This window comes from Alnus glutinosa, chromosome 6 (assembly GCF_958979055.1).
Source record: "Alnus glutinosa chromosome 6, dhAlnGlut1.1, whole genome shotgun sequence".
In the NCBI taxonomy this organism is placed as follows: Eukaryota; Viridiplantae; Streptophyta; class Magnoliopsida; order Fagales; family Betulaceae; genus Alnus; species Alnus glutinosa.
The window spans coordinates 30,465,908-30,492,729 of NC_084891.1; the positions used below are offsets into that span (position 1 = coordinate 30,465,908).

At 40.9% G+C, this 26,822-nt stretch overlaps 1 protein-coding gene across 2 annotated transcripts; it reads left to right on the plus strand.

Moving 5' to 3' along the window:
• Window positions 1–26,243, plus strand: LOC133870493 (peroxisomal nicotinamide adenine dinucleotide carrier-like). Of its 2 annotated transcripts, none has more exons than XM_062307641.1 (11): window positions 1–141; window positions 228–353; window positions 462–536; window positions 10,285–10,415; window positions 10,686–10,740; window positions 11,694–11,846; window positions 13,102–13,170; window positions 13,251–13,358; window positions 13,521–13,589; window positions 13,923–13,977; window positions 25,730–26,243. In XM_062307641.1, the coding sequence occupies exons 1-11, from the start codon at window positions 61–63 to the stop codon at window positions 25,918–25,920; spliced, it is 1,113 nt and encodes a 370-aa protein (XP_062163625.1). In that variant the 5' UTR covers window positions 1–60; the 3' UTR covers window positions 25,921–26,243. The 2 variants fall into 2 exon arrangements, with proteins under 2 accessions (XP_062163625.1, XP_062163626.1); XM_062307642.1 differs by having other exon boundaries at window positions 25,725–25,902.
• Window positions 26,244–26,822: the final 579 nt, after the last annotated feature.

A 26,822-nucleotide genomic window follows, 5' to 3' on the forward strand; every position in this document is an offset into this window, starting at 1 on the left:
TATTGGAATGTTAATGTTAAGTACAAGAAAACTCCCGGGTTAGAAGAAAGAATACAAATCATGTCGAACGCAGTTGCGAATGGGCTGGCGGGAGCGGGAGGTGGTATCATTGCTCAGATCATTACTTATCCCCTGCAAACGGTTCATAATCCACTCCCACAGCTCTCTCATATTATGCAGTACAGCCTTTTCCTTTCCAATTCGTCTGGTGGATATACTGTTTGCAGGTGAATACGCGTCAACAAACTGAGAGAGTGGCCAAGAAAGGGTCACGTAATTCCGATGGGAGTTCGCTCACTTCCAAAAGCCATGCAGCTGCTCCTGCCACTGGCGCTCTTCTTCAAATTCTCCAGGTTTCTTTTATATTTTCTTTTCAATCCTCTTCATTTATTTTCTTCCAGAGAGAAAAGGGCAGAAAATTCACCCTTCTCTCCCTTTTTTGCTTGTTTGGGTGATATCAGGTCATAAGAACCGAAGGTTGGGGTGGACTTTATAGTGGCCTTAAACCGTCTCTGCTTGGAACTGCTGCTTCACAGGTTGGCCCTTTTTCTTTTCTTTTAGAATCAATTACTGCATCTTATCTTTTTCATTGCCTCTTACTCCTGTATTGCTAAATACCAGAAATGAATGCCTAAACGACAAATTCAGAATTTAAGTTTAGTTGGGCAGATGATGTATTGCTAGAATTACGTGTGCGCCTCTTTAGTTAGTTTAAATGGCAAATTTATACCATCATAGAAAAATGTCTCCATCCTGGATACCAGGATTAAATCTCCAGCTGGTACTGTTGCAATAACTAAATGCTTCTCCAGAAGAATGTTATTATTGGTGACATTTCTTTAGGAATAGAGAAGGGCGGGAGAGGCAAGTAGTCGCATATCTGGGATATTCTAAAGAATGTTGTTGCTAGCTGGCAGACATGTGATTATATTTATATGACCAGAATCATGATGACTTCAAGGTAGTGAGGGAGGTATTTAGGTTACGTTAGTGGTTTTTAGATTTGTAACAGCTCCAAAAAGAATCAAAACAACCAAAGAATTGCATAAATGAACAGAACTGGGGGAACAACCATAAATCTGACATGAATCGGCTGAAATATGCCAAAACCGAACCAGAACCGGCAGAAAGACTCTTGAACCGGCCAAAAAGGAATCGAACCCTGTCTAAACTGGCTGGCTTGAACTGAGAGAACCGGTAAGATGGGTCGAATTGGAGCGGGTCAGGGATATCCTATCCCTGGATTACGAACAACTTAAATTAGGTATGATCATGGTTTGTTCGAGAAGAGCCTAAATGCTACTTTCATCGCCCTTATCCCTAAAAAGATTGGCTGGTTGGAAGTAAGGGATTGTAGACCAATTAGCCTGGTGGGGAGTGTTTATAAGATTGTGGCTAAGGTTCTGGCTATTAGAATGAGGCAGATGTTGGGTTCGATCATTTCTAATAATCAAGAATGCTTTTATAGGGGGAGATAAATTCTAGATTCAGTTCTTATAGCCGATAAATGTCTGGAAAGCAGATTGAAATATGGAATTCCTGGTGTGTTGTGCAAACTGGATTTGGAAAAAGCCTATGATCATGTCAAATGGGAGTTCCTTTCCTATCTTCTAGGATGTCTTGGTCCTATTTGTGATTGTCATGGAGGCTCTTAGTAGGATGCTGTCTAGAGCTACATGTGGGGGATATCTGGATTCCATGTCGATCTCCATAACATACCCTCTTTGGAGATCTCTCACCTTCTTTTTGCATATGACACTTTTATTATGTGTGATGCAGATCGGGGCTAGATTCTTAATCTGGATCACATCTCCTGTGTTTTGAGGCTATTTCGGGGTTGAAGATAAACCTTTGGAAGTTAGAATTAGTTGCGGTTGGGCTGTGTACCGAATTAGGAAGAATTGGCTGACATTCTGAGCTGTAGTATTTCTTCCCTGCCACTGAAATATCTGGGTCTCCCCTTGGGTGCTCCTTTCAAGTGTAAAGCTATTTGGGATGGGGTAATTTGAGAAATTGGAAAAAAGAATAACTAGTTGGAAGAAAATCTATTTGTTCGGGAGGACAACTAACCCTTATCAAGAGCACACTTTTCAGCTTACCTATGTAGTACTTGTTTCTTTTCCACTTGCCAGCTGGTATAGCTAGAAGAAGTGTATCCATAGGGACTTTCTTTGGGATGGTTTTGATGGAGAGCGTAAGCTCCATATTGTGAAATGGAAGACGATTTGCTCCCCACTTCCTAGAGGAGGGTTGAGTGTGAAAAACCTCATGTTATTTAATAAAGCTTTGTTGGGTAAATGGCTTTGTAGATTTGCACAAGAAGAGAATTCCTTATGGAGATAGGTGGTTGTGGAGAAGTATGAGATACAGAGAGGGGGCTGGTGTTTTGAGGAAACTCGAGCGCCATATAGGGTGGGTCTTTGGAGGGATATCAGAATGGTTGGGGGTCTATCTCGAACTTGGTCTCTTACAGAGTAGGGGATGGATGTTGCCTTCGGTTCTAGTAGGATGTGTGGTGCCGAGAAGCGTCCCTTAAGTCCTTATTCCTATAACTCTATTCTATAGCCCGGGATAAAGAGGTTTTAGGGTCGGATTACATGGACTACTCCATTACCCATTGGAACCCGAGCTTTCTTAGGGCGGTACAGGATTGGAAGCTTGAGTCCCTAGTTGCATTCCACAATCTTTTATAGTCTTCGAAAACCTGTCCAAGTGAGATAGATAAAATGTTGTGTTCCCTAGCTCATAATCATAGGTTTGAAGTGAAAGCCTTTTACTATTCTTTGCAGTCTACCGAGTTTTCCCCTTTTCCTTAGAAGCGCATTTGGAAGGTGAAGGCTCTACCTTGTATTGCTCTCTGCACTTGGATGACGACTTTGGGTAAAATTCTTACGATTGATAACCTTAGGAGGCGAGGGCTTACCCTTGTCAATTGGTGTTGTCTTTGCCAGAAGAGCGAGGAGATCGTAAACCACGTCCTCATCCATTGCGAATTTACTAGCGAGATATGGCATTTGGTTCTAATTTTATTTGAAGTCTTGTGAGTCATGCTTAGCAATATTGTAGAGCTGCTTCAATGTTGGAGACGATAGGACGTGGACAATTAAAAGATGCCATATGAAAAGTTTTCCTTACTTTACTTCTGTGGAGCATGATAAGAACCCAAAAATTGGGGAACTCAAAAGGACTTGTTATTGATAATTTTCTTGATAATCATCTCGTGGATTCAGGTTACACTTATAGGCTTAACTTATTTGGGTAAACAAGGAAAGGAAATAACATTACAAGGAAAGGAAATAAACTTATTGTCTTGCCATACTGAAAATAGGTTTAAGGGGGAAATAGCCGTTGGAGGCTGGGCAGGATTGGCGCCAGCTGCTACTTCCCTTATTGGACAGCCGTCTGCCTTGGTGAAACCCTAATTGATAATCCAAAACCCTAATTGATAATCTGGAACCCTAATTGACAGTAGCCGTTACTTGCCAAATATAGTTCCTATCATTCCCGCCCTCTTAAAATCAACCTTGTCCTCAAGGTTGAAAATTAGGAAACCGCTCTTGGATGGAATGAGCCTCCTCCCACGTGGCATCTTCCGGGGGTAAATTGGTCCATTGGACTAGAATCTGAGTGATAGTACGACCACGCTTGCGGACTTGGCGTCGGTCGAGGATGCGATAGGGTGATACCTGCAATGTCCCCTGGTCATCGAAGGTGGGCAAGGCTTGAGCTGGAACGTTAGTGCGACCTATGACTTTCTTGAGACATGAAACATGGAACACAGGGTGGACAGCCGAGTCTGCGGGAAGTTCCAGGCGATAAGCCACCTTGCCGACGCGGTTGAGGATGCGGAAAGGGCCATAAAACCGAGGGGCCAGCTTCATGGATCAGCGGGTGGCGATTGAGTTTTGGCGATATGGCTGGAGGCGAAGGAACACCATGTCACCTTCGGCAAATTCTCGTTCTGTTCGGTGTTGATCCGCTTGCTCTTTCATGCGGTTTTGAGCTTCGGTGAGGTGCTGCTTGAGAGCTCGAAGGATGCTGTCCCGGGATGTTAAGGCATCGTCCACTTGGGCCACCGTGGTGGTGCCGGCATCATAGCTCACCATGTTCGGAGGAGGTCGCCCGAAAACAGCCTCGAATGGTGTCATCTTCGTCGTCGTGTGATAGGAGGTATTGTACCAATATTCTGCCCATGACAGCCACTGGACCCACTGCTTGGGCTGTGTACTAACAAAGCATCGTAAGTAGGTTTCAAGGCAACGATTTACTACCTCCGTTTGCCCATCGGTTTGGGGGTGGTAACCGGAACTGAGTTTCAGCTTAGTACCCTGCAAGTGGAAGAGTTCCTGCCAGAATTTGCTAGTGAATATTCGGTCGCGGTCGGATACGATTGATTTTGGAAGCCCATGGAGTTTGATGATGTTATCCATGAACGCTCGTGCCACGGATGTCGCCGTATAAGGGTGCTTAAGGGCCACAAAGTGGGCTGCCTTAGAGAGTCGATCAACGACCACCATGATCACAGTATAACCGCGGGAGTTGGGAAGAGCATCAATGAAATCCATGGATAGTTCCGACCATATGTGATCCGGCACTGGTAGCGGCTGCAGCAGCCCGGCTGGGGACAAGGTCTCGTACTTGTGTCGTTGGCATACTTCACACTCCGCAATGTATGTGCGGATGTCTGGTCGCATATGGGGCCAGTAGAAAAGTTTGTTTACCCGCTGCACTGTTTTTAAGTAGCCGGAATGGCCCGCGGCAGGGCTAGCATGGAGCTCATCGAGGATAACAGTCCGCCAAGGAGACTCCGGGCTGATGACGAGACGGTGATCATACTGCAACAGTCCATCCTGCACTGAATAGTGTTTGGCCAGAAAGTGGTCGTGCTGCAACTTACCGATCTTGGCTTGTATCCAAGGATCTTGCTTCAATTCTGTCTTCATACGGTCCAGCCAGTCCAAGTGTGCGTATGAGATGGCCGATAGAGAGGCCGTTTCCTCCTGCTGTCGGGATAAGGCATCCGCTACCCGATTTTCGATCCCCCTTTTGTACAAGATGGTGTAGTCATACCCAAGGAGCTTTGTGAGCCATTTTTGTTGCGCTGGAGTAGAGGCACGGGCATCCAAAAAGTGTTTGAGACTTTGGTGATCGGTCTTGATAATGAAATGGCGGCCAACAAGATAAGTACGCCATTTAGTGACCGCATGGATGATGGCCGTCATTTCCTTCTCGTAGGTGGAGAGCCCAAGATGGCGAGGTGCCAATGCCTTGCTTGTGAAAGCAATGGGCCGGTTGGACTGCATCAGCACCGCCCCAATGCCGTTACCACAGGCGTCACTTTCGATCACGAACGGCTTGGAGAAATCCGGTAGGGCAAGGACGGGAGTGGTGGTCATCGCCTCCTTGAGGGCGTTGAACGCTTCTTCGGCTCCCGAGTTCCACACAAAATTGCCCTTTTTTAGTAAGGCGTTGAGAGGCCTGCAGATTTTTCCATAATCTCGGACGAACTTTCGGTAGTAGCCCGTGAGGCCGAGAAATCCTCGCAATCCCGTGATAGTTTTTGGGATGGGCCAGTCAAGCATACTACTGATTTTTGCGGGATCGGCAGCAACTCCCTCTTTGGAGATAATATGGCCGAGGTACTCCACCTGTTCTACCCCAAACGAGCATTTGGATCGTTTGACGAAGAGTTGATGTTTCTGAAGTTGTAATAGCGTGGTCTCGAGATGATGAAGATGGGCCAGTATATCATCCAGAAAAACCAAAATGAATTTACGCAAGAAGGGGCGAAATACCTCGTTCATCAGATGTTGGAAGGTGGAGGGTGCATTGGTGAGACCGAAGGGCATGACCAAGAACTCGTAATGACCATCATGTGTTCGAAAGGCTGTTTTTGGAATATCCGTTTCGTGCACTTGAATTTGATGGTAACCGGACCGTAGGTCGAGTTTAGAAAAATAACATGCACCATGCAATTCATCTAGGAGCTCGTCGATCACCGGAATGGGGAACTTATCTTTGACGGTGATCTGGTTGAGTGCCCGGTAATCGACACACATTCGCCAAGTTCCGTCCTTCTTGCGCACAAGTAAGACCGGAGAAGAGTAGGGGCTGTGGCTTGGTCGGATTAGCCCGGTTTCGAGTAGTGCCTTGACTGTCCGTTCAATCTCATCTTTCTGAATTTGGGCATACCGGTAGGGACGTACATTGGTAGGAGCACTGTCCGGTAACAATGGGATTTGATGATCATGTGAACGCTGTGGAGGCAGCGCCGTGGGCTCAGCAAACAGGTGGCTGAATCGATCTAGGAGCTGGTGCAACTGGGGTAAGACTGGCTGGTTTGAGGCGGTGATCGACACAAGTTCGGTGTCCTGGACCCATCGTGGTTGGATCAGCAGGCTGCTTACCGGGCTCTCCTTTTTCCATACTTGCTCCATACAACGAATTCCTACCTCATGGACGGGCTGGCTCCTGTTGCCCATGATTTTGTACCGCTGGTTTGCCACTGTGAACACCATGCTTAGTTCCGAAAAGTCCCAGAGGATGGGCCCCAAGGTGCGAAGCCATTGAGCGCCCAACACCATGTCGCAACCCCCGAGTGGCAAGATGTAGAAATCAGCCGAAAAAGACAACTGTTGTAATCGCACCAGTACCCTTGGACAACACCCAGTGCTTCTCAATCTGCCTCCATCTGCAATCCGGACCTCCAGCACCGCATCAACATCAATTTGGCAGAGGAGGCGTCGCATCACCCGTGGGTGCAGGAAATTGTGTGTGCTTCCGGAGTCGACTAGTGCCGTGAGTGGTTGTCGCTTGATGTACAGCGTGACCCGCATGGTTTGTGGGGTTGTTTCACCCGCCAGGGCTGCAACTGATATCTCCAATACCTCGGCTGGTTCGGCATCCTCAAACACGTCGTCTGCATCCTCTGCCGTCGTCTCCTCGCCTTCGATGAGAAATAAAGTTTTCTGTTTGCACCTGTGGCCAGCTTCCCAACGTTCATCACAATTGTAGCACAGGTTCTTGCGTCGTCTTTCGGCGGCTTCAGCAGGGGTCAGTCGCTTGACCGGGGGAATTTTCGGTGTTGCTGGAACCACAGAACTGGTGATGGGTTTGATGGAATTTTTGGGTTGTGGCTTGCGGGTCTGCCTTTCCTCTTGTAATCGGGCGAGGCCGATGGTCGAGGAGAGAGACGTGGGTCTAAACATTTTGACGTTCAGACGGATTTCTTCCTTTAGCCCACCGATAAAGCAGCTGATTAGGAACTGCTCGCTCAAACCCGAGACCTGAGTGGCTAGCTTCTCAAACTCGTTTTGGTATTCCCGGATACTGCCTACCTGCTGCAATTTCGCCAGAGCTTCCGCGGAGTCGTCATACTCCGTTGGTCCGAATCGGGTTAAAAGGGCCCGGGAGAATTCTGGCCACGTCGCCAAGGGATTGGCCGTCATCACCCATCGGTACCATTGAAGGGCGTCTCCTTCCAAATGAAAGGAAGCAATCTGAATCTGTTGGGTAGCCTGGGTTTGGTGGTATTCAAAGAACTGCTCTGCCCTGTAGAGCCATCCCGACGGATCACCGCCATCGAATCGAGGGAAGTCGAGGCGTACGGCCCGAGTGTGGATGGAGTTGTCACCACGTCGCTGGTTGTGGTTATGCCCGATACCGGAATCGTCTTCCGGTGCATGGTTGTGTGGAGGAGGCGGTGGAGCACCACCGTGGACACCCCCGTTAGTTCGGCCGTTGCTGGATTCGGCTTCCATTCGTTGCACGCTGGTGGACAGACTATCATACTTCTGATGGAGTGCGGCCATGGCTTCCGTCATTTCCTTCATGTGCTGCTCCGATCGCTCCATGAAACGAGTGAGAAGATCTGGATCCATTCTCTGCTGTTTCTGCTTGCGTGTATGGACCATACACTGGATCAGAATTGCTCTGATACCAAAATGATAAGAACCCAAAAATTGGGGAACTCAAAAGGACTTGTTATTGATAATTTTCTTGATAATCATCTCGTGGATTCAGGTTACACTTATAGGCTTAACTTATTTGGGTAAACAAGGAAAGGAAATAACATTACAAGGAAAGGAAATAAAATTATTGTCTTGCCATACTGAAAATAGGTTTAAGGGGGAAATAGCCGTTGGAGGCTGGGCAGGATTGGCGCCAGCTGCTACTTCCCTTATTGGACAGCCGTCTGCCTTGGTGAAACCCTAATTGATAATCCAAAACCCTAATTGATAATCTGGAACCCTAATTGACAGTAGCCGTTACTTGCCAAATATAGTTCCTATCAGAGCATTTTGAGAGAAAGAAATCGACGTCTTTTTGAGGACCGCGAGTTTGGTGTGATTTTAGTCTTCAACTAAAATCCTCCTTTTTGGGTGTCTTCTTATTTTGTTAACTTTTTTAGATTTTTGACCCCTGTAGGGTGGTTGCTTCTCTTATATACTTTCGTGTACGTGAGCTTTCCTCTTTTTCTAATAAATTATTATTCATAAAAAAAATTACTGCAAAATTCTCATAGAACTTGTTTTTCATCGAATACAAAGTAATACTTGAGTGTATATAGACCTCTAGCAATCCTAACTAATGCGGGACAAACAATAAACACAAAACTCACACGGTGAAAGTAGGGAAAGTAGGGGAAAGAAGCTAAAAGTAGGGAGAGAGAAGAGAAAGAAGAAGCCAGATATAGAGAAGCCAGGGGAAGAAGAGAGAAGGAGCCAGGGGAAGAGAGAGAAAGAAAGGGGGGCAGGGTTAGAAAGGAAGAGAAGATAAATAGTTTCTCATAAATTTTATTCCATCGGATTGCAAAAGACACTTTAATGGACTAATGACTAAACCCATTTCGCATCACTAACCCTAATTGGACAAATCCATCAGCTTGACTACTAAGCCCAAACTATTACAACTAAGACCCACTAATAAAACCTAATGACTTAACAAAGCCCTTATAAGACCCAATGGATCGGAACTACAACTCATATTCGAAATCTAAAAATTACAAAAATACTCATGACTCATAAATTAAATAAACTAAAATAAACCAACAACTTTTCAGTACAAAGAAAGATAAGAATAAGACTCAGTAATAGCTAATATAGCTTATGGAGAGTACCCATGAGGCCCTGCATAAAAAATTAGACCATATTTTGATGAACTTCGACCTTTCATGAACTTCTTTTAGTCTGCGTCACATTATTAAACCCAAATGATATGAATGGAAAATTGAATTGAAACTTCTTTTGATTACCAAAAAAGGCTATTTTCTTCAGTTCCAAACAATTGAGCAAGTGGGATGTCGGAATCTATTTCGTGGACCATCTTGCCCTTCTTTTTCCGCCTTACCTACCATGTTAACTGTTACAACAGATTATTCGTGCTCTTTTGTAACCCAACAAGCAAGGGCCTAGAACCAGCGCTAAAACTCTGCATATTGATTGACTAAAAGTTAAGTAGCTTTTCACTTTTCCTAGCTGCAACAAGTAGGCTGAGGTAGCCATGAAATCATTATGGTTTAAGAAAGTGAGGAGTTATATTAAGGATGAACTACCCTAAGTAACCTACTCAAGGAGCAGCATGCAGTTTAAGAGCCAGTTCTAGAAGTTCATATTTCACAAAACATATATTCTAGTTGTCAACCTTCCCACCAGAAGAGAAGGCCTATATGACATGCTGTTGTCATTGCCGTATTCCTATGTAACTTAGTCATCTCTTCTCCTCCTGCAGTAAGGATGTGCCTAATAATGCAAATTTGGGTGGGCGTGCTCCTTTGAGTAACTCCTGCAAGCAAAGAATAATGAGAAGGAATTAATTCAAGCCATGAAGGCTGTTAAAACTAGTTATATTCTTCCCATGTGCCCCATACATGATATAGATATAATATGGAATTAAGATGGTTAGAGGATTGCTACCCTAATTTGAATATTCTAGTATTCATGGCTGAGATTTTTCACAGTTTATCCTAACTCCTCTAGCACTGGTCCCTGTGCTAGTATAGTCATGTTTCTTGTCTGGTTGTTGGTAAGTTATTGCAAACTTGTGTCTTACATCTCTGTCTACATCCATATGAATGGTGTTAACCTGCCAAAAAAGATAACTGATATTCCTTCATATTTCCTCATTTTTACCATGGCACAGACCATGCAAAACAAGCATTGTGGTTGACCTACTCATACGTTTATCAGCACTTCTAAATGGTATCTCTGTCTGTTAATTAATCAGTTTGTCTCTGATACTTGATTCTTCTGCCTTGATCTAACTAATTCCTTCTTGTGCTGCCAGGGAATTTATTACTATTTTTATCAGGTTTTCAAAAACAGGGCGGAGGCCGTTGCAGCTGCCCGTAGAGACAAAGGGCGTGGGGATGGTACTGTTGGCATGTTCTCTTGGCTTGTTGTAGCTGCTATTGCTGGGTAAAGAATCCATTCTTATGGCATCAACACATAAATAGCCTTTAACATTACTTTGTTTTCAAAGTAATTATGTATTGAGTGAGTTTGGAGGTTCATGTGAGAGCTTTGTTGAGACATGACTTGGGGTTAATCAGTGCCTCTTTGGCTATCACATGAGTGATAGTTGAAGTTAGGATTTACTGTGAACAGGTAGAGGTAGTCCTGCTTTCTTATTTATTACGACTCAGTTTTACTTTGAAAAATAACTTTTAGATATCTCTTATCTTGCAGCTCCTTGAACGTGTTGTTCACAAATCCTATTTGGGTTCTTGTGACTCGTATGCAGGTGCATTTGCCTTTTCAAATGCACAAATACTAGTGGTTCATATGACTTCAATTTCAGTTTTTAATGCTTTTAGTTTAATCCTTATCAAAGGGGGTTGCATTTAGTTATTAAAAAATTTAACTCTATTTCACTGCATGGCTCATTTAGTAATCAAAGATTTAGATAAGCAATTTAATTGTTTAACCATGGTCATGCTGCTCACAACCATTTGCATTTATCTATCATTGCTTTGTTTCAACTTTACTTCTGGAAGAAACAAAATGTGTCTGCATCTTCGAAACTTTTGCCTGATGATTTCAACAAATGGCTATTGATGTTTTCTCTCACTTCAGTGATTGGGTGATTAAGGTATTTAATTAGGACAGTTTTGGTGCAAAATCCAAAACCTCTATTCAAGCCTGCTACATATATTGTGTCTACCAGAGATTCAATATATATTCAGGTGTGCTTTTGTGTGTCACATAGCCTGGTTCAACCCATAGGTCTTCTGTTTGAATTATGGAAATCTGCATTTTCTGATTTCTTTTGTTTTGCTTTCTTTGATTCATGGTTATTAAGCAGTCTTGCACGTGAAGGGGGTCTAAATGTCTAGTGTAATTCATTGTTGGACTGCTTTGTAACAACTTAAACACACAAGACACAGAGACACATACACGGACGCAATATGGATACGTGAATGTTTGTATCTACAAATATGTGGTCATACATATGTATTGATGGATCTACATATATATGGACATACATATGTGTGTATATGCATATTATTTATTGATGGATATATAGAGCATTTTGCTGAAATTGAGTGCTTCTCTATAATTCATGATGGCCTTCAAATGCTTTCATTAAAAATTTTGGATTCCTTCCCATTATAAGCACTTTATATATGCTTGAAAATGCGATAAAGACTGCTGCATGACTCTCTCTTGTTTTGCCCACTTTAATATTTGTTTTAGACACACACTCAAGCTCAAAGAAAGATTATGGAGGAAAGGAGGGAGGCTTTATTGAGGGAAGATTCTGAAAGAAGTTTGATAGATTCAACTTTGCAAGAGAAATTGGCTGAACTTGATTCAGAAAAACCTCGTCCTTATGGAACTCTGCATGCGGTTGATTCTTCCTTCACATTTTCTCCTTTTTTTGGTTTGGTTGCAAGTTGACTTATCTTTTTGAATTTATCGTTGTTTTTGCATGATTTGACCCTTGAGAACACCCTTCAAATATGCCAAATGATGTTAATATTATCTCTGCTAGTGCTGAAGTAATTTATTTTGGATTGGCTAAAGTTTCAGTATTAAGTATGCAGATTTTGTTGTGGTCATATAGTAAACTGGAGGAGTAGTTGCTTATTTAAGTATTATTTGCTAAATACCACCACTGGGAATGGAGTTCCTCTCACAATCTCTCTTTCTTGCAAGCTCTACAGTCACTTCCAAGCTCTCAGCCTGATATCCATGCATCCTAACTTTGTTCACTTAAATAGATCAGTGATGAATAAGGGCTTATAAATGCTCAAACAAATCTCAGATTGATACTCAGATGACTCTGTACATGCTGTTAACTCTTCCGTTTGGATTTAATTGAACATCAATGTGGGCCAGGGCCTAAATTTCCAAAAAATCAACTTACTGACACATAGATTAGATTAATTGAATTGCATGCATGGTGAATACAGGTTGAACACAGTTGAAGTAAGTGGATTACCCAGTAAAATTAACATTGAAGCATGCAGGTTTCAATCCAGTGGAGTACAATGAACACGTTGATGTTGAAAACTTCTTGGGGATCCATATTTTGGAGCTTAGGTTGGCTTGGCTTGAGATGTGTCAAATCAAGAGAGTTGTCTCATAAACCACAATACGACTCGGCGCATAGCCCGAGTCGTATTATTCGCTGAGTTTTTACATTCATGTTCTTTTGTTTCCTCTGTTTAGATGCACTTTTGTATACTTTCTGTGTGTTAGGGTTGCACCCTTCTGCTCTTTTTACTGAATTTTATTACTTATCAAAAGAAAAAAAATATTGTCAGCTTGCTATCGACCATATCTTTGACATGAAGCTGTTCTGGAAAGCATTTAAATAATGAATTCTGATGTGTAAATGCTACGTAATAAATTTTTTCCTTCATAATTTGAAAAATATAACGGTCAAAATGAAGGATTGGTTGGATATGTTGTTTATGTTTGTCTTTCTAGTTTTAGAGGAATCTCTCTCTTGCATTTTCATTCTCCAGTTCTAACCCTATTACATTTTTTAAGCTGCCCCTCACTGCGCTAGTGCTTTTGGTTTTTATTTTCTCTTTTTATGCATTTACTTTTGTATTTGGTTGTCTGATCTCTTCTGTATGCATGCATTGTTGGCTAGGCACGTGAGGTTTATACTGAGGCGGGAATTACTGGATTCTGGAAAGGAATTGTTCCAACACTTATCATGGTTAGCCTTTATTGATAACTGAATCAACTCGGCATGCATTATTAAGTTACTTCTGGTATAATGAATAATCCTGTTACCAGGTGTGCAATCCTTCAATTCAGTTCATGATTTACGAGAGCTTGTTGAAGCATCTAAGGGCAAAGCGTGCTGCAAACAAGCAGGGATCAAAAACCGTAACTGCTTTGGAGGTATGAGATCTCTTTCAGCACTTGTACATTCATTTTGATGGCAATAAGATATTGAATTTATGCCCCCCCCCCCCCCCCCCCCACAAAAAAAAAAAAGAAAAAGAAAAAGAAAAAAAAAGAAAGGAATTTCACCCACTAAATTTTATTTCTCCTGTGAAAAAGGTTTTTCTATCGGGGGCCTTGGCAAAGCTGGGAGCAACTGTCTCAACCTACCCCTTATTAGTTGTCAAGGTAAAGTAAACCACTAGTATGCTTTGTTGTCTTACTCTGTTGCTCACAAACAGTTTGCTCAGGGGAAAAGCCTAACTTTTCAATCAGATCATCTTATATCATATTAAATAAGAACTCTCAAAATTTTCAGATCTCTCATTAATTTTGTCACTTACCTGCCCATTAGGCGTGTCAATTAAAACTTCAAATTTTTACATGAACATTTTCAACTCCGTAAGTTTAGCTCTTTGGTCAAGCTCTTTACTTTGGATCCAGACTAGCATAGTATGCTTTTGCAATAATGTATTTCCTTTTTAAAGCTTCTTGATTCTATCACTTTGAATGCCTATGCAGTCAAGGCTGCAAGCAAAGCAGGAGATTGGTGGGAATATCTCATTAAGATACTCAGGTTTTCATTTTTTCTGTAATTTATCAGCATCTTGTCCTCATGCTCATTATTATCTTCTTAGCATTTGCAATTGCTAGCTTGGTCCTCATATCAAATAATCTGCCAGACTTGAATGATGGATTGATCTTCTTTTGTCAGGTAGTACACTTATTTTCTAATTTTGCCAGATGTGTTAGTCTGGAAACCGGGGTGATTTTGATTTTTCATATTATCAGTTTCATGTATATATTCTTTGGAGCTTACTTATATTACGCATTGGTTTGTGATGCAATTTCGAATATAAAATAGAGAAAAAAAGAGTTTAAGAAGGGAAATCAGAGATCTACTTTAACCTATCAAATCAGCAAGAACACCCAAGCTCAATCCCTAAGCGAAAGGGAGAGAAAAACCAAAAACGTAGGCCGAAAGTTCATTCAATTATCTGGAAAAAGCTGCCGTTACAACTTCAGAAAACTCTTAAACAGTACAAGAAGTTGCTGCTCTAGCTAAGAGGTGATCACAACCACTAATTCAAATCTAATCTAATGGTTCTAAATCTATCTTGTAGTGGTCACATGCCGAATTAAAAAGTCAGATGACTTGTTACATAAAAATTGAAAGACTTCACATAAAAAATACTTAGTTCAAGACACAAACAACAACCGTAATCAACCAAGATTGATCACATAATCAAACCTATGGACTCCTATGATTTTTTTTTTTTGATAAGTAATCAAAATATCATTAAAAATCGAAAAGCGCAATCCAAGTACAAAAGAAGTATACAAGAGAAACGCCTAGTCAAAAGGAGAAAAAAGAATAAGAAAATCATGAAAACTAAACAAATTAGAAAAGACAAATGCAACTATCTTCTTCTTAGGATGTCCAGCACAAAAGAATAAATCACTTCTTCGTTTGAATAAACTTGTGCGAAATCTTGTAGATGACAAATAATTCTGCATGTTGTTTCGGTTCAATGGATTATGTGAACAATCCGTTTTGAAAGCAAACTCAACATTGCACTTCATATAGCTGACCTCCACACTTTGGATCAAAAACCTTTCTACGATCAAACAATTTTGTCGAACTAATTCTGTTCCAATACAGCCTTTCCAAATTTGATCATAACTTGCTTCATCTTGTGTATTATGGAAGGTAAATAATTTGATGACAAAACTAGTTAAAAGAACTTCTTTCTCTTCGAAATTGAAAACATGAATATCTGAAGACGTACTGCTAAAAGAATCTACTCTCTGTGGTGTGTCATCAGAAAGTGTTGGGATGTTCTGATCGACAATATTGAGTTGTGTACTATTTTCTAAGTAAGGAGTTTAATCAAACACTTGATATATGATCCCAATTTTTATCAGTTTCTTGACCTATATGACAAGAAACTTACCTCCACAAGATCTTCATCATCAAAATCGGTATCATAGATTGTTACATTCTTCAGATCAAACACTCTTTCAACAGCCGACAACCAATCAATAATCCTTCAGCATTTAGATCGCTGTTGAACTCAAGAATCTCCACCTTAAATACACCATCCCAACGCCTATCATCAAATGGAATAGGTGCTGGTCTCCCTGGAGTGTCCACATGAAAGGATTTTCAAATTCCTCTTCATGTTGATAGTCATCCCCCTCATATTGGTTGCCATCTTAACAAGGATTCTCTCTTTGTGCAATGTGCTGGGTTAAAGCTTCAATCTGTCTTTTTAAATCTTCAATCATACCGACAACTAGTTGTTGATCAAATGCTGCTCTGATTTGGTGGATGAGCTGGTCCACGAGGATGAATCCTTCTCCTTGGCGGCATCTTGCAAATCCTTAGAGAAAATACCCAAAATCCCCAGTCAATTCCTTCGGATCAAAGCCTGGTTCTGATACCAATTGATGCAATTCCAAATATCCATGAGAGAAAAAGAGAGTTTAAGAAGAGAAATAAGAGAGCTAGTTTAAGCTATCAAATTAGCAAGAACACCCAAACTCAATCCCTGAGCGAAAGAGAGAGAAAAACCACAACTGTAGGCCGAAAGTTCATTCAATTTTCCGGAAAAAGCTGATGTTACAACTTCAAAAAATTCTTAAATAAGACAATAAGTTGCTGCCCTAGCTAAGAAGCGATCACAACCACTAATTCAAATCTAATCTAATGGTTCTAAATCTGTCCTACATTGGTCACATGCCTAATTAAAAAGTCAAAGGACTTGTTACATAAAAATTAAAAGACGTTAACATAAGAAAATACTTAGTTCATGACGCAAAACAACTAAAATCAACCAAGATTGATCACATAATCAAACTTATGGACGTCTAGGCTTTGTTTTAGTGTTCCTCTTCGGATGATCCAGTGTTTGTAAAAAGTCCTCTTCCATATGCTTTGCATTAATTTTTTTTGGGTTTCAATTTGGAAGAGGTGAGTCAAGGCAAGTAGGGCTGTAATCGAGCTGAGTTGACCCAAGTATTTGTTGTTTGAGCTCGGTTGGAATTTTTATTTTTTTTGTTAAGTAATCAAAATTTTATAAAGAGCAAAATAACGCTACCCAAGTACATAGGAAGTATACAAGAGAAACATATAATCGGAAGAAGACAAGAGTTTTGAAGGTCTTTATTTCCACCGCCGTCCTTTTGCAATCTTCAAAATGAGCTATCCAGAAGCACCACTTCCCCCCAAAAGTATACCCCCTCAACATGTACATCAGAAAATTTTATAACATGATCATATGCTTTTTCTAAGACCAGTTTGCACAGTACACCCGGCTCCCCAGATCTTATTTGACTATCAAGCCATTCATTGACAATAAGAACACGATCTATGATCTGCCTAAGCCAGATGAAGGCATTCTGCGACTTAGATATAATCTTCTCCAACACCATCTTTAGGTTGTTTGCAAAATCATATCAATAATTTTGTAAATGGCACTCACAAGGTTAATTGGGCAAAAGTCTTTGGGATCAATAACCCTTGGAATCTTCGGAATGAGGGCAATGAATGTAGCATTAAGGCTCATTTTTCGAATTTATCACTAGCATGGAAGTCACAAAAGACCTTCATAATGTGTTTTTTTAACACATCCCAGCAAGCTTGGAAGAACGCCATAGAGAAACTATCAGGGCCCTACGCCTTGTCACCATTCATTTCTTTCACTACCTCCAACACCTCCCTTTCCTCAAATCCTCTCTCCAAGCAAATAGACTCAGCCTCCCCAATAGAATCTAAAGAAAGACCATCCAACAAAGGCCGCCATTTGAATTGCTCGGTATACAACTCTTTATAAAACTGGACAATGTGCTCGCTTATTTCCACCCGGTTAGTAGAAACTGTGCCATTGATCAACAAGGAACCAATGTAGTTCTTCCTCCTATTGGAGTTGGCCACTTTGTGAAAAAACTTCGTACACTTATCATCCTCCCTTAACTACAACACCCTAGATTTTTGCTTCCAACTCACCTCCTCCATGAGAGTGGACCTCTCTAACTCGTTTAAAACTTCTGCCTTCTTCATTCTCTCCTCATGGCCTAATGCCCTTTCTTCTTCAATGATATCAAAAGTGCACACCTCTTCCAAGAGGATCTTTCTCTTTCTCCTCACATTGCCAACATCTCCTCATTCCATTTCCTGGTAAGTTGGTCCAAGGTTTGTTCTTCATTCTCTGAAGGAGAGGTTGGGGGTCCGAAACTTTTTGATATTCAATTGAGCTCTCTTAGGGAAATGGTTATGGCGGTAGGTGCATTAGAGAGAGGCTTGGTGGAGAGTGGGGTGGGTGGTGTTCTAACGAGCCTTTTGAGACGTATGGAGTGGGTATATGGAAGTATGTTAGGAGGGTTAGGGAAGTTCTCTAGCCATGCGAGATTTGAGGTGGGAGATGGCTTCAAGGTCGGTTTCATTCATTGCTTTCTTGTCTGTCAAAACATCCACTGATACTAGAAAGTTGAAAGTTATTTCGTGAAATTCTACGAGAAAAACCTAGACAATTTTTTGTTATAAGTAGTACAACCCAGGCCCACTTGGGATTAAACCTGTGGTATGTTGCATTAATCCAAAAAATTACTGAACTTAGTAGTGGGATAGAAAGGTGCCTGTAATGCAAATGTGGAATAGGATGGCTCCTCAAGGTTTGAAGATTTGGGTGACGGACTAGGAGGGCAAGCATCATAGCTTGATTCACTTCCATTCAATTTATACACCACATTATCTACCACAATTTTCATTTCCATTGGCTGATAAACTATTTATACCAAAGTTTCTGTTGGCCACCTAATGTGAGAATGTTGATATTAAACCACAGGCCATTGTGGAAAAAGCCACCAAAAAAAAAAAATACCTTGAAGATTTTCCAAGAGTTTTCAACCCCTTTGCTTGGGCACGGAGATCCTCTTTCTTGGCATTGTTGTCTTGAAGAACCTAAGTAAACAATGTATAGATTACCTGAAACATTAACCTAGTATCTACTTCAGTGTCAGCCAACTATCAAAAACAAGAGTAGAAAAACAGACATCTGACAAACACGGGATAGAGTGGCCTCAATATCAGCTACATTAAGCTTCCACAGGGAATCGACCATCAATTTTTTATGTGATTGCAGGTATCCTTCGAGCTCTACCTCAGTATTGTTTCCTTCTGCACTGCGTTGCTTTTTCATGTCCTCCTGCAGCTGGATCAAAGCAATTGCACCTGGAGTCACCAGCAAGAAAAATCAATTCATCACCATATACAAATATTTCCCAAGGTTGGTAGTCACCCCACACCTTGAGAATATACACTTAAGACCTCTAGGATCCAATTTACCCTGGGAGGAACTAAGAAGATGGACAAAGCAAACACAATCAAAAACTCGGGGAGGAACAACAAACAATGATGAAGAGAAGGATGGATACAAAACGTCTGTAGGTGTCTTAAATTTCAGGACCCTTGATGGCATTTGATTAATGAGTGAGATATGCTGTAAATTGTAGTAAGTAATGCATCACCTAGTAGGACTTAGGAACATGCATTGATATCGATAATGCCTGGGTTACCTCTACGAGATGTTGGTTCTTGTCAAAATAGAAATTTGATTTGAATTGATATCTTTTCTCCGTTCCATTACAATGAAGAGGCACATGGCCTTATATACACAACAGGTATGACTTTACAAGTTTACAGCAAAGGAAAGAAATAATCGATAGAAATCTTTCGATAAAGTGACACAATTTTCTTTCCTAGTTAGTCCCAAGAATCTTTCCTAGTTAGACATTGCCTTGGACATCACGGTGCAGAAGTTTCCTTGCCTAATAAACCGGAGATCTTGCCATCTTGGTGTGCTGTCAATTCAATATCTGCTAACCATCCCCCCTCAAATTGATGCTGGGCGATCAAGAAGCAGCAATTTGTCAATCAGAATCTGATGACGAGGATGAGAAAGAGCCTTGGTGAAAACATCAGCGGTTTGGTGTGTAGTGGAAATGTGAGGAAGAGTAATCTCCTGTCGAGCAAGGGATTCACGAATGGAATGACAATCCATTTCCACATGTTTGGTGCGTTTATGAAAAATAGGATTGGCAGCAATCTGAATAGCACTGATATTATTAGCATGAAGAGGAGTAGGAGTAAGCTGCGGAACACTAAGTTCGCCTACAACCAGCGAAGCCATACAATTTTAGAACAGGCAGACGACATAGCCCTATATTCAGATTCTGTGGATGACTTCGACACACAAGCCTGCTTTTTACTCTTCCAATAAATGAGAGCATCACCAAGAAACATACACCAACTTGTAACAGAACGACGAGTATCCGCACAACCAGCCCAATCGACATCACTAAAACCCGTCAACTGTAAAGAATTCCCTGAAGGGAAGAACAAACTGTGATTAGATGTCCCTTTGAGGTATCGAAGAAGACGACGGACAGCGGCCAAATGTGTCTGACACGGAGCTTGCATAAACTGATTGACTTGCTAAACAACAAACGAGATATTAGGACAAGTAATGGTCAAATAATTCAAACTGCCCACCAACTGCCTATACATTGAAGAATCAGATAAGGAATCACCATCCGCCTGATGCAGCTTCAAATTGACCTCCATATGTGTGAGGACCGAGTTACAGTCTTGAAGGCCAGCTAAAGAAATAAGTTCTTGGGTATACTTGTGTTGATGTAATAGCATGCCATTCGGACACTGCTGAACCTCAAGGCCAAGAAAATATTGCGGGGGACCAAGATCTTTCATATGAAATGAAGACTGGAGGCGCTGTTGGAGCTGCTCAATTATCTGGAGATAAGATCCTGTAATCACAATATCATCGACATACACAAGAATGATAACAATCCCAAGGGCAGTCTTGCGAAAAAATAGAGAGGAGGTATATCGACTCCGAGTAAAAGTGAAATCCAGTAGAGTAGTACGAAACTTCTCAAACCATGCCCGCAGTGCATGCTTTAAACCATATAGAGATCGGTTTAAGTGACAAACCTCAATCGACGAAGAAGGAAACAAGCTAGGAGGAGACATAAAGATTTCTTCCTTTAGATCACCATGTAAAAATGCATTCTTCGCATCCATCTGGCGAAGCGACCATCCTTTCGAAACAACAATGGCCATAATAGTGTGGACAATAGTCATTTTGGCTACGGGAGCAAATGTTTCCTCATAATCAAGCCTGATTCCCGAGAGCCACCAGACGAGTTTTATATCTGTCGATAGAGCCATTAGCACATAGCTTGATGGTGTATACCCATTTGCACCCAATAAGCTTGACGCCAGCAGGACGAGGGATGATGTCCCAAGTGTGATTGTCCTGAAGAGCCTGAAGTTCGTCCTGTGTAGCTTGGCGCCAACACTCGAGTAGAAGCTTGAGAATAAGACTTAGGCACAAAAGTAGTATCAAGAGTAGCCTGAAGAGCAGTAGAAGAAAAACCATACCAATCTGGGGGCCGGGAGACCCTAGTAGACCGACGGGGCGCTTGCACGACAGGATCAGGTGGTGGTTCAGAGGAAGGAAGAGGCAGTAGGCGACGTCGCTGATACACTAGACCTAGCTTACAACGAGAAGGAAGACTAGACACGTCATCAAAAGAATGAAGCAAAATAGAGGAAGATAGGATCAAGACGGGACATAAAGAAATATTGATTTTCAAAGAAAATCACATTGCGAGAAATACGAAGCTTGTTAGCATCCGCATCATAACACACAAACCCTTTATGAGAAGTACTATAGCCAAGAAAAGCACACTGAACAAATTGCGCAGCAAGCTTGTGACATTCAATGGGAGGTAAGTGAACAAAACAAATGCAACCAAAAACGTGCAGAGAATTATAATCAGTAGGAACACCAAACAAATGAGAATATGAGGAGGCTTCCACCCAAAATCTAGAAGGAATAGAAGATTCAAGCATCAAAGTACGAACAACATCTAAAAGATGACAATTCTTACGCTCGGCAACGCCATTCTATCGAGGAGTGTAAGGATACAAACGCTGAGAGAGAATACCCTTCTATTGAAGAAAAGATTGAAAAGCATGAGCCATGTATTCTCCCCCAAAATCGGAGCCCGTAAGATCTTAATACAGGTAGAAAATTGGGTTTCTACATAGTTAAAAAAAGTTTGGAAGGTTGAGAACACATCAGCTTTAGAACGAAGAAAATAGACCCACGTGAAACGACTGTAATCGTCAATAAATGTCACAAAATACCTGTATTGAGCATGAGAAATAATAGGACTCATACCCCAAACATCAGAATGAATAATTTCAAAACAGGTAGAAGCACGACTACCCTGCAAAGGAAAAGGTAAAGATTTGCTTTTGCCAAGTTTACAAGGAGTACAATCAAAAGGCAATGAAGAAAACTCATGTGTATTATGCACATAACCATGTTTCATAAGATGTGTCAGAATTACAGGGTTGGGATGACCCAATTTCTTATGCAACAATTGGCTATTATTATTAGCAATAGCAGAACAACTAACAAAAATTGAACGAGGAATGGAAAATGACTGAAGAGGAAAAAGGCGTCCAACTTTAGGCCTGTTCGCTATCTCCTGTCCCGACACTTGATCCTGCACAGAACAACCAAAACGATCAAAATGAAGAGAACAATTTTCTTCTACTAATTGTCCAACAGAAATGAGATTGGCAGATAAATCAGGAGACACAAAAACATTAATAAAGGAAGAGCCCAGATTTCCAACCGCTGTAATAGGAAGAGTACTGCCATCGGCGATCTGAATATGCTGCTTACCATCATACTTACGAACATCATGTAAAGCTGCTGGACTGCCAGTGATGTGATTGGAAGCCGCAGAGTCAATTAACGAAGGAGAAGTAAGAAGATGTTTCTTACCTTGGAGACCAAGAGCAGAAAGGGCAGACACAATCATCTGTTGAACTTGCTCGGGAGTAATGTTGGAGGAAGAACTCGAAACAGCGGGCTGTGCAGAAGAAGTAGGCACAAAAGTGGACTGAACAACAGTATGGAAAGCAGAAGTGGAGCGATTCGGAGGGCGGGTACGACAATTCTTAAGGAGATGACCCTCCTTACAATAATTGCAGAATATCTTGTTGCAATGTTTTGCAAGGTGCCCAATTTCCCTACGACGATAACATTGTGGCGGAGCTCTGGATTGTCCTCTACCTTGAGCAGCGTATGCCATATTAACCATCTTAGATCCACTAGCGTCTTGTGCAAGGCCAAGCTGTAAGACGAGATGCTGCTCTTCATGCAAGAGTTCACCCAAGCAAACCTCCAAAGATGGAACATGTTGACGATTGATTAACGCAGCTTGTACACTTTCAAACTCAGGCCGAAGCTTCATCAAGAATTGAGCTTGCTGGCTCTCAGAGTGAACCGCCTGTAGTGTTGCTAAAGTTGCTTTTGGAACTTGAGAATGCACCAACCCAGAATAATCATTCCATAAATTAATAAAACCCGAATAAAATTGCTCAATAGACAGATTTCCCTGGCGATAGTTTCTGATGTCTAACTCCAATTGAAACTTGCAGGCATAATTATCTTGAAAATAAATTCACCGAAGGTAATCTCACATCGCTTTACCAGTAGTGAATCCACGAAGATTGTTGACCATATGAGGTACAATAGAGTTGAGCAGCCATGAAGCAATTTTGGCATCCTTGCCTTCCCATGAACTAAGTTCCTTGGAATCAATTGGAGCTGTAGAAGACCCATCCAAATGACCCCATAATTCATTCCCTTTCACAAACATCCGGAATTGGAATTCCCAACTGGCATAATTCTTGCCATTAAGACGAACAATAGAATTTTCGCCTGACATACTAACTTCCAAAAAATTGACAAAGCAGAATAACAAAACTGCGATAGCCCAAGAAATAAATTGCCGAAAAAAAACAACACAACAAAGGTACACACCACAGGACACGTGTACTGAAGGGCACACCAAATAAGCCTCAGGCAGGAATGAGGCTCATCGCACCAATCCTTGACAAAGAAACCCAAGCAACATCCACGTTCACCGCACCAAAAGCTCCATGCTCAGAATATGTTCAACGCACAAGACCCGCACTAGAAAATCCACAGAACCGGCCAGAAAAATACCAAGAATCAGCCACCACGACCTACACGGTCAAACTAGTAACCTTAAAAAAACAGAGAAGCACCACACTAGGAACGGCCGACAGCCAACCAAAAGGCCGAGAACCAGCTGAGAAACACCTAGAAACAGCCGAGAACCTCTGAGGAACACCTAGAAACAGAACCTCCAAGAACCTCCGAGAAACACCCAAGAGACTGCCAAGCAGAGAGAACACTACGAAAATAATTTGGGCTTTGATACCATGTCAAAATAGAAATTTGATCTGAATTGATATCTTTTCTCCGTTCCATTACAATGAAGAGGCACACGGCCTTATATACACAACAGGTATGACTTCACAAGTTTACAGCAAAGGAAAGAAATAATCGATAGAAATCTTTCTATAAAGTGACGCAATTTTCTTTCCTAGTTAGTCCTAAGAATCTTTCCTAGTTAGACACTGCCTTGGACATTACGGTGCAGAAGTTTCCTTGCCTAATAAACCGGAGATCTTGCCATCTTGGTGTGCTGTCAATTCAATATCTGCTAACAGTTCTTTCGCTCAGCAACACCATTCTTTTGTGGGGTTTGAGTGCAAGTTGTTTGATGTATGATACCGTTCTCCCTAAGGTATGATTGTAAATCACAAGAACAATATTCTCCTCCGTTATATGATTTAAGAATCTTAATGGAACTTACAAAAAAAAGAAAAGAAAAAAGAATCTTAATGGTGGCATTGAATTGAGTGCGAATCATCTTATGGAATGTCTGAAAACACGAGGAAACATCACCTTTTCCTTCAACAAGTACACCTAAGTAGTGCGAGAATAATCATCAATAAAAGTAACAGACCAGAGAAAACCAGAAAGGGAAGCAACACGTGATGAACCCTATACATCAGAATGAACATTAGAAAATGGTTCATACACCTTTGTTAAACTGCATCTGACATTAATAGTTCTGTTGAATCCATGCTAAGTGTACCTTCTAATTCCAAAAAATGCCCTTATTTTTATCAGTTTATCTGTGCAGAACATATATGCCATTCTTTGAGTGAAACGAGTAGGTGAAAGTGTCAGTTTTATCTTCAAGTTATGAATGTCCTCTTCAAAATGATTCTTTTTGACATAAGGCTAAGTATCATAGAAAACATGTCCTGTTAATGCTGTTTACCCTTACACTATGGAAAGAAAGATTTTTGTAATATCCCAAATCAAGGAGAGATCATTGAAAGGTCATCAAACCTCTGGGGGATTCTGTAATTTACTTTTTTTTTTCTTTTCTTTTGGTCAGTACCAGCTATAAAATATTAAGTCACACATTGGAAATATGTTATGTGTAAGTGGTTAATATAGCATAGTTAAGCTCAAAACCCATGGTCTTAAGCTTTTGGGTTAAATGGTGACCCAATATGTTATATTATTGTCTCCCTAAAAAGACTCAAAGGTGTAAATCTCCCAACAAGTGGTGTCATAGCCAATGGTGGCAGTGTGTGGTATAGCGGATGAGAGTGGTCCCTTTTGCAGTTGGAGTGCGGGCAAAGGTGCATGGCATGAATAAAGCTCTACGTAGTTCAAACAAGTGATTATAGAGATAGCCCACAAGATTGATAAAGCTTCTGTTCGAGGAGAGTAGTGATGTGGTGATGACTCACACGTGAATGAGAGATTATTGAGTATACATGTGTGAATATAAAAGGTTAAGACCCATATTTGAAAGATGCTATATGTGCGAGTGGTTAATATGGCATAGTTGAGTCCAAACCCATATGATTGAGCTTTTGGGTTGAGTGATATTCCAACATGGTATATGACAATTTTATAGGAAGGCTCCCCAAGATGTCAATCTCCCTAACACCGAATTATGCATTTTGTTGTCATATTAAATGTGCTCAATTATTTCCTGTTTCATTGAGATTCCATTTGATTCCTTGTGTTAGGTTTGCGACTTTGTAGTTGCTGTGACCTAAACCAACAGATGATCTTGATTATTGGGGAAAACAAAAAAGAAGAAATTACTTAACCACCACACCCCCACCCCCCCCCCCCCCCCCCAAAAAAAAAAAAAAGAAAAAGGAAAAAAGAGAGACAGAATTTAACAGATGAGTTATCCTTTTGAGTTGTGTCAACTCTAAGAGAGTTTTTATTTTTTATTTTATTTTTTTCCTTCCTACATTTTAAATGAAGAAACCGTCACTTCTAATGGTGTTCAAAGTTTTAACTGGTATATTTGCAGCACAGGTACTCTTGATGCAATTATTAAAATGATCCGCTATGAAGGATTGCCTGGCTTTTACAAGGGAATGAGCACTAAGATAGTACAGAGTGTTTTTGCAGCTTCTGTACTTTTCATGGTTAAGGAGGAGCTTGTCAAGGCATACATGACGTTGGCACATAAAAGCCAGAAAGTTATGTTGAGCTTAGTGAAATGACCACTTCACTCCATAAGAGGGATTATTCTGTCATTGTGGTTTTCCTCTTTGTTTGCAAGTTGTTGCTTCATATAGCGATAGACGTTATTGTGAAACCTTGATGGACGCGTTGGCTCTAAAGGCATGTGCAACCCAGTGCTCACCTTTCGACACTATATTTTCTTTTCTGGTTCTCCTTTCCCCATTAATTTATTTTGTGATGTCTGATTATGTTACTTGGGAAAATGTGATTTAAAGACAATCTGAGTTAATGATATTCAAATTGAGGATGATCCAACCATCAGTTTGAGAAATAGCTCTCATGATATTATTTGAGTTTGTAACTTTGTGTAATGGAATGTACTCTACATGGTTTATGCCTTCACGGTGCTTGCTTGAGCTTTGTAGTGTCCGTTCTACAGAACAGGCTATTTTTTTTTTCCTAATTAAAAAAAAAGGACTATATAAAAAAAATCAGACTATTTGAAAACAGCATTATACTCCTTAGCATTTGTTTCCTGATGTTGCTGGTAATTATGATTATTTTTTTTTTTTTTTTTTATTTTTTCAAGTAACGTTGCTGGTAATATGATGTTATGAACGTATAGAAAGTATTTATCTGAAAGAAAGAAAGAAAGAAAGAAAGAAAGAAAGAAAGAAAAAAAGTATTTATCTGGAAAAACTTGAGAAGAAACTTGATGATATTTACACTTGATCTCAAAGAATTATTTGGCTGATCATCAAGAAACTTGATAGTCTCAATCATTAGCTTTCGCCTCGTATACTTGCCTCTTGAGCCCCGAGCATACTTATGGATCGAACTCCAATAGAAAGAAAGAAAGTTAGTATATACGCTAAACAAATGCATTTTGTTTCTTTGGGTTTTCTTTGTATTTCAGGTTTACTTTGTATTTGGGTTTCTT

What these genes read in the sequence shown, in the direction of transcription:
- LOC133870493 (XM_062307641.1), top strand. Translation starts at nt 61, where the DNA reads ATGTCGAACGCAGTTGCGAATGGGCTGGCGGGAGCGGGAGGTGGTATC. An exon ending in TTCTTGTGACTCGTATGCAG is followed by an intron (nt 10,741 to 11,693) that starts GTGCATTTGCCT and finishes TATTTGTTTTAG; the next exon opens with ACACACACTCAAGCTCAAAG. An exon ending in AAACCGTAACTGCTTTGGAG is followed by an intron (nt 13,359 to 13,520) that starts GTATGAGATCTC and finishes CCTGTGAAAAAG; the next exon opens with GTTTTTCTATCGGGGGCCTT.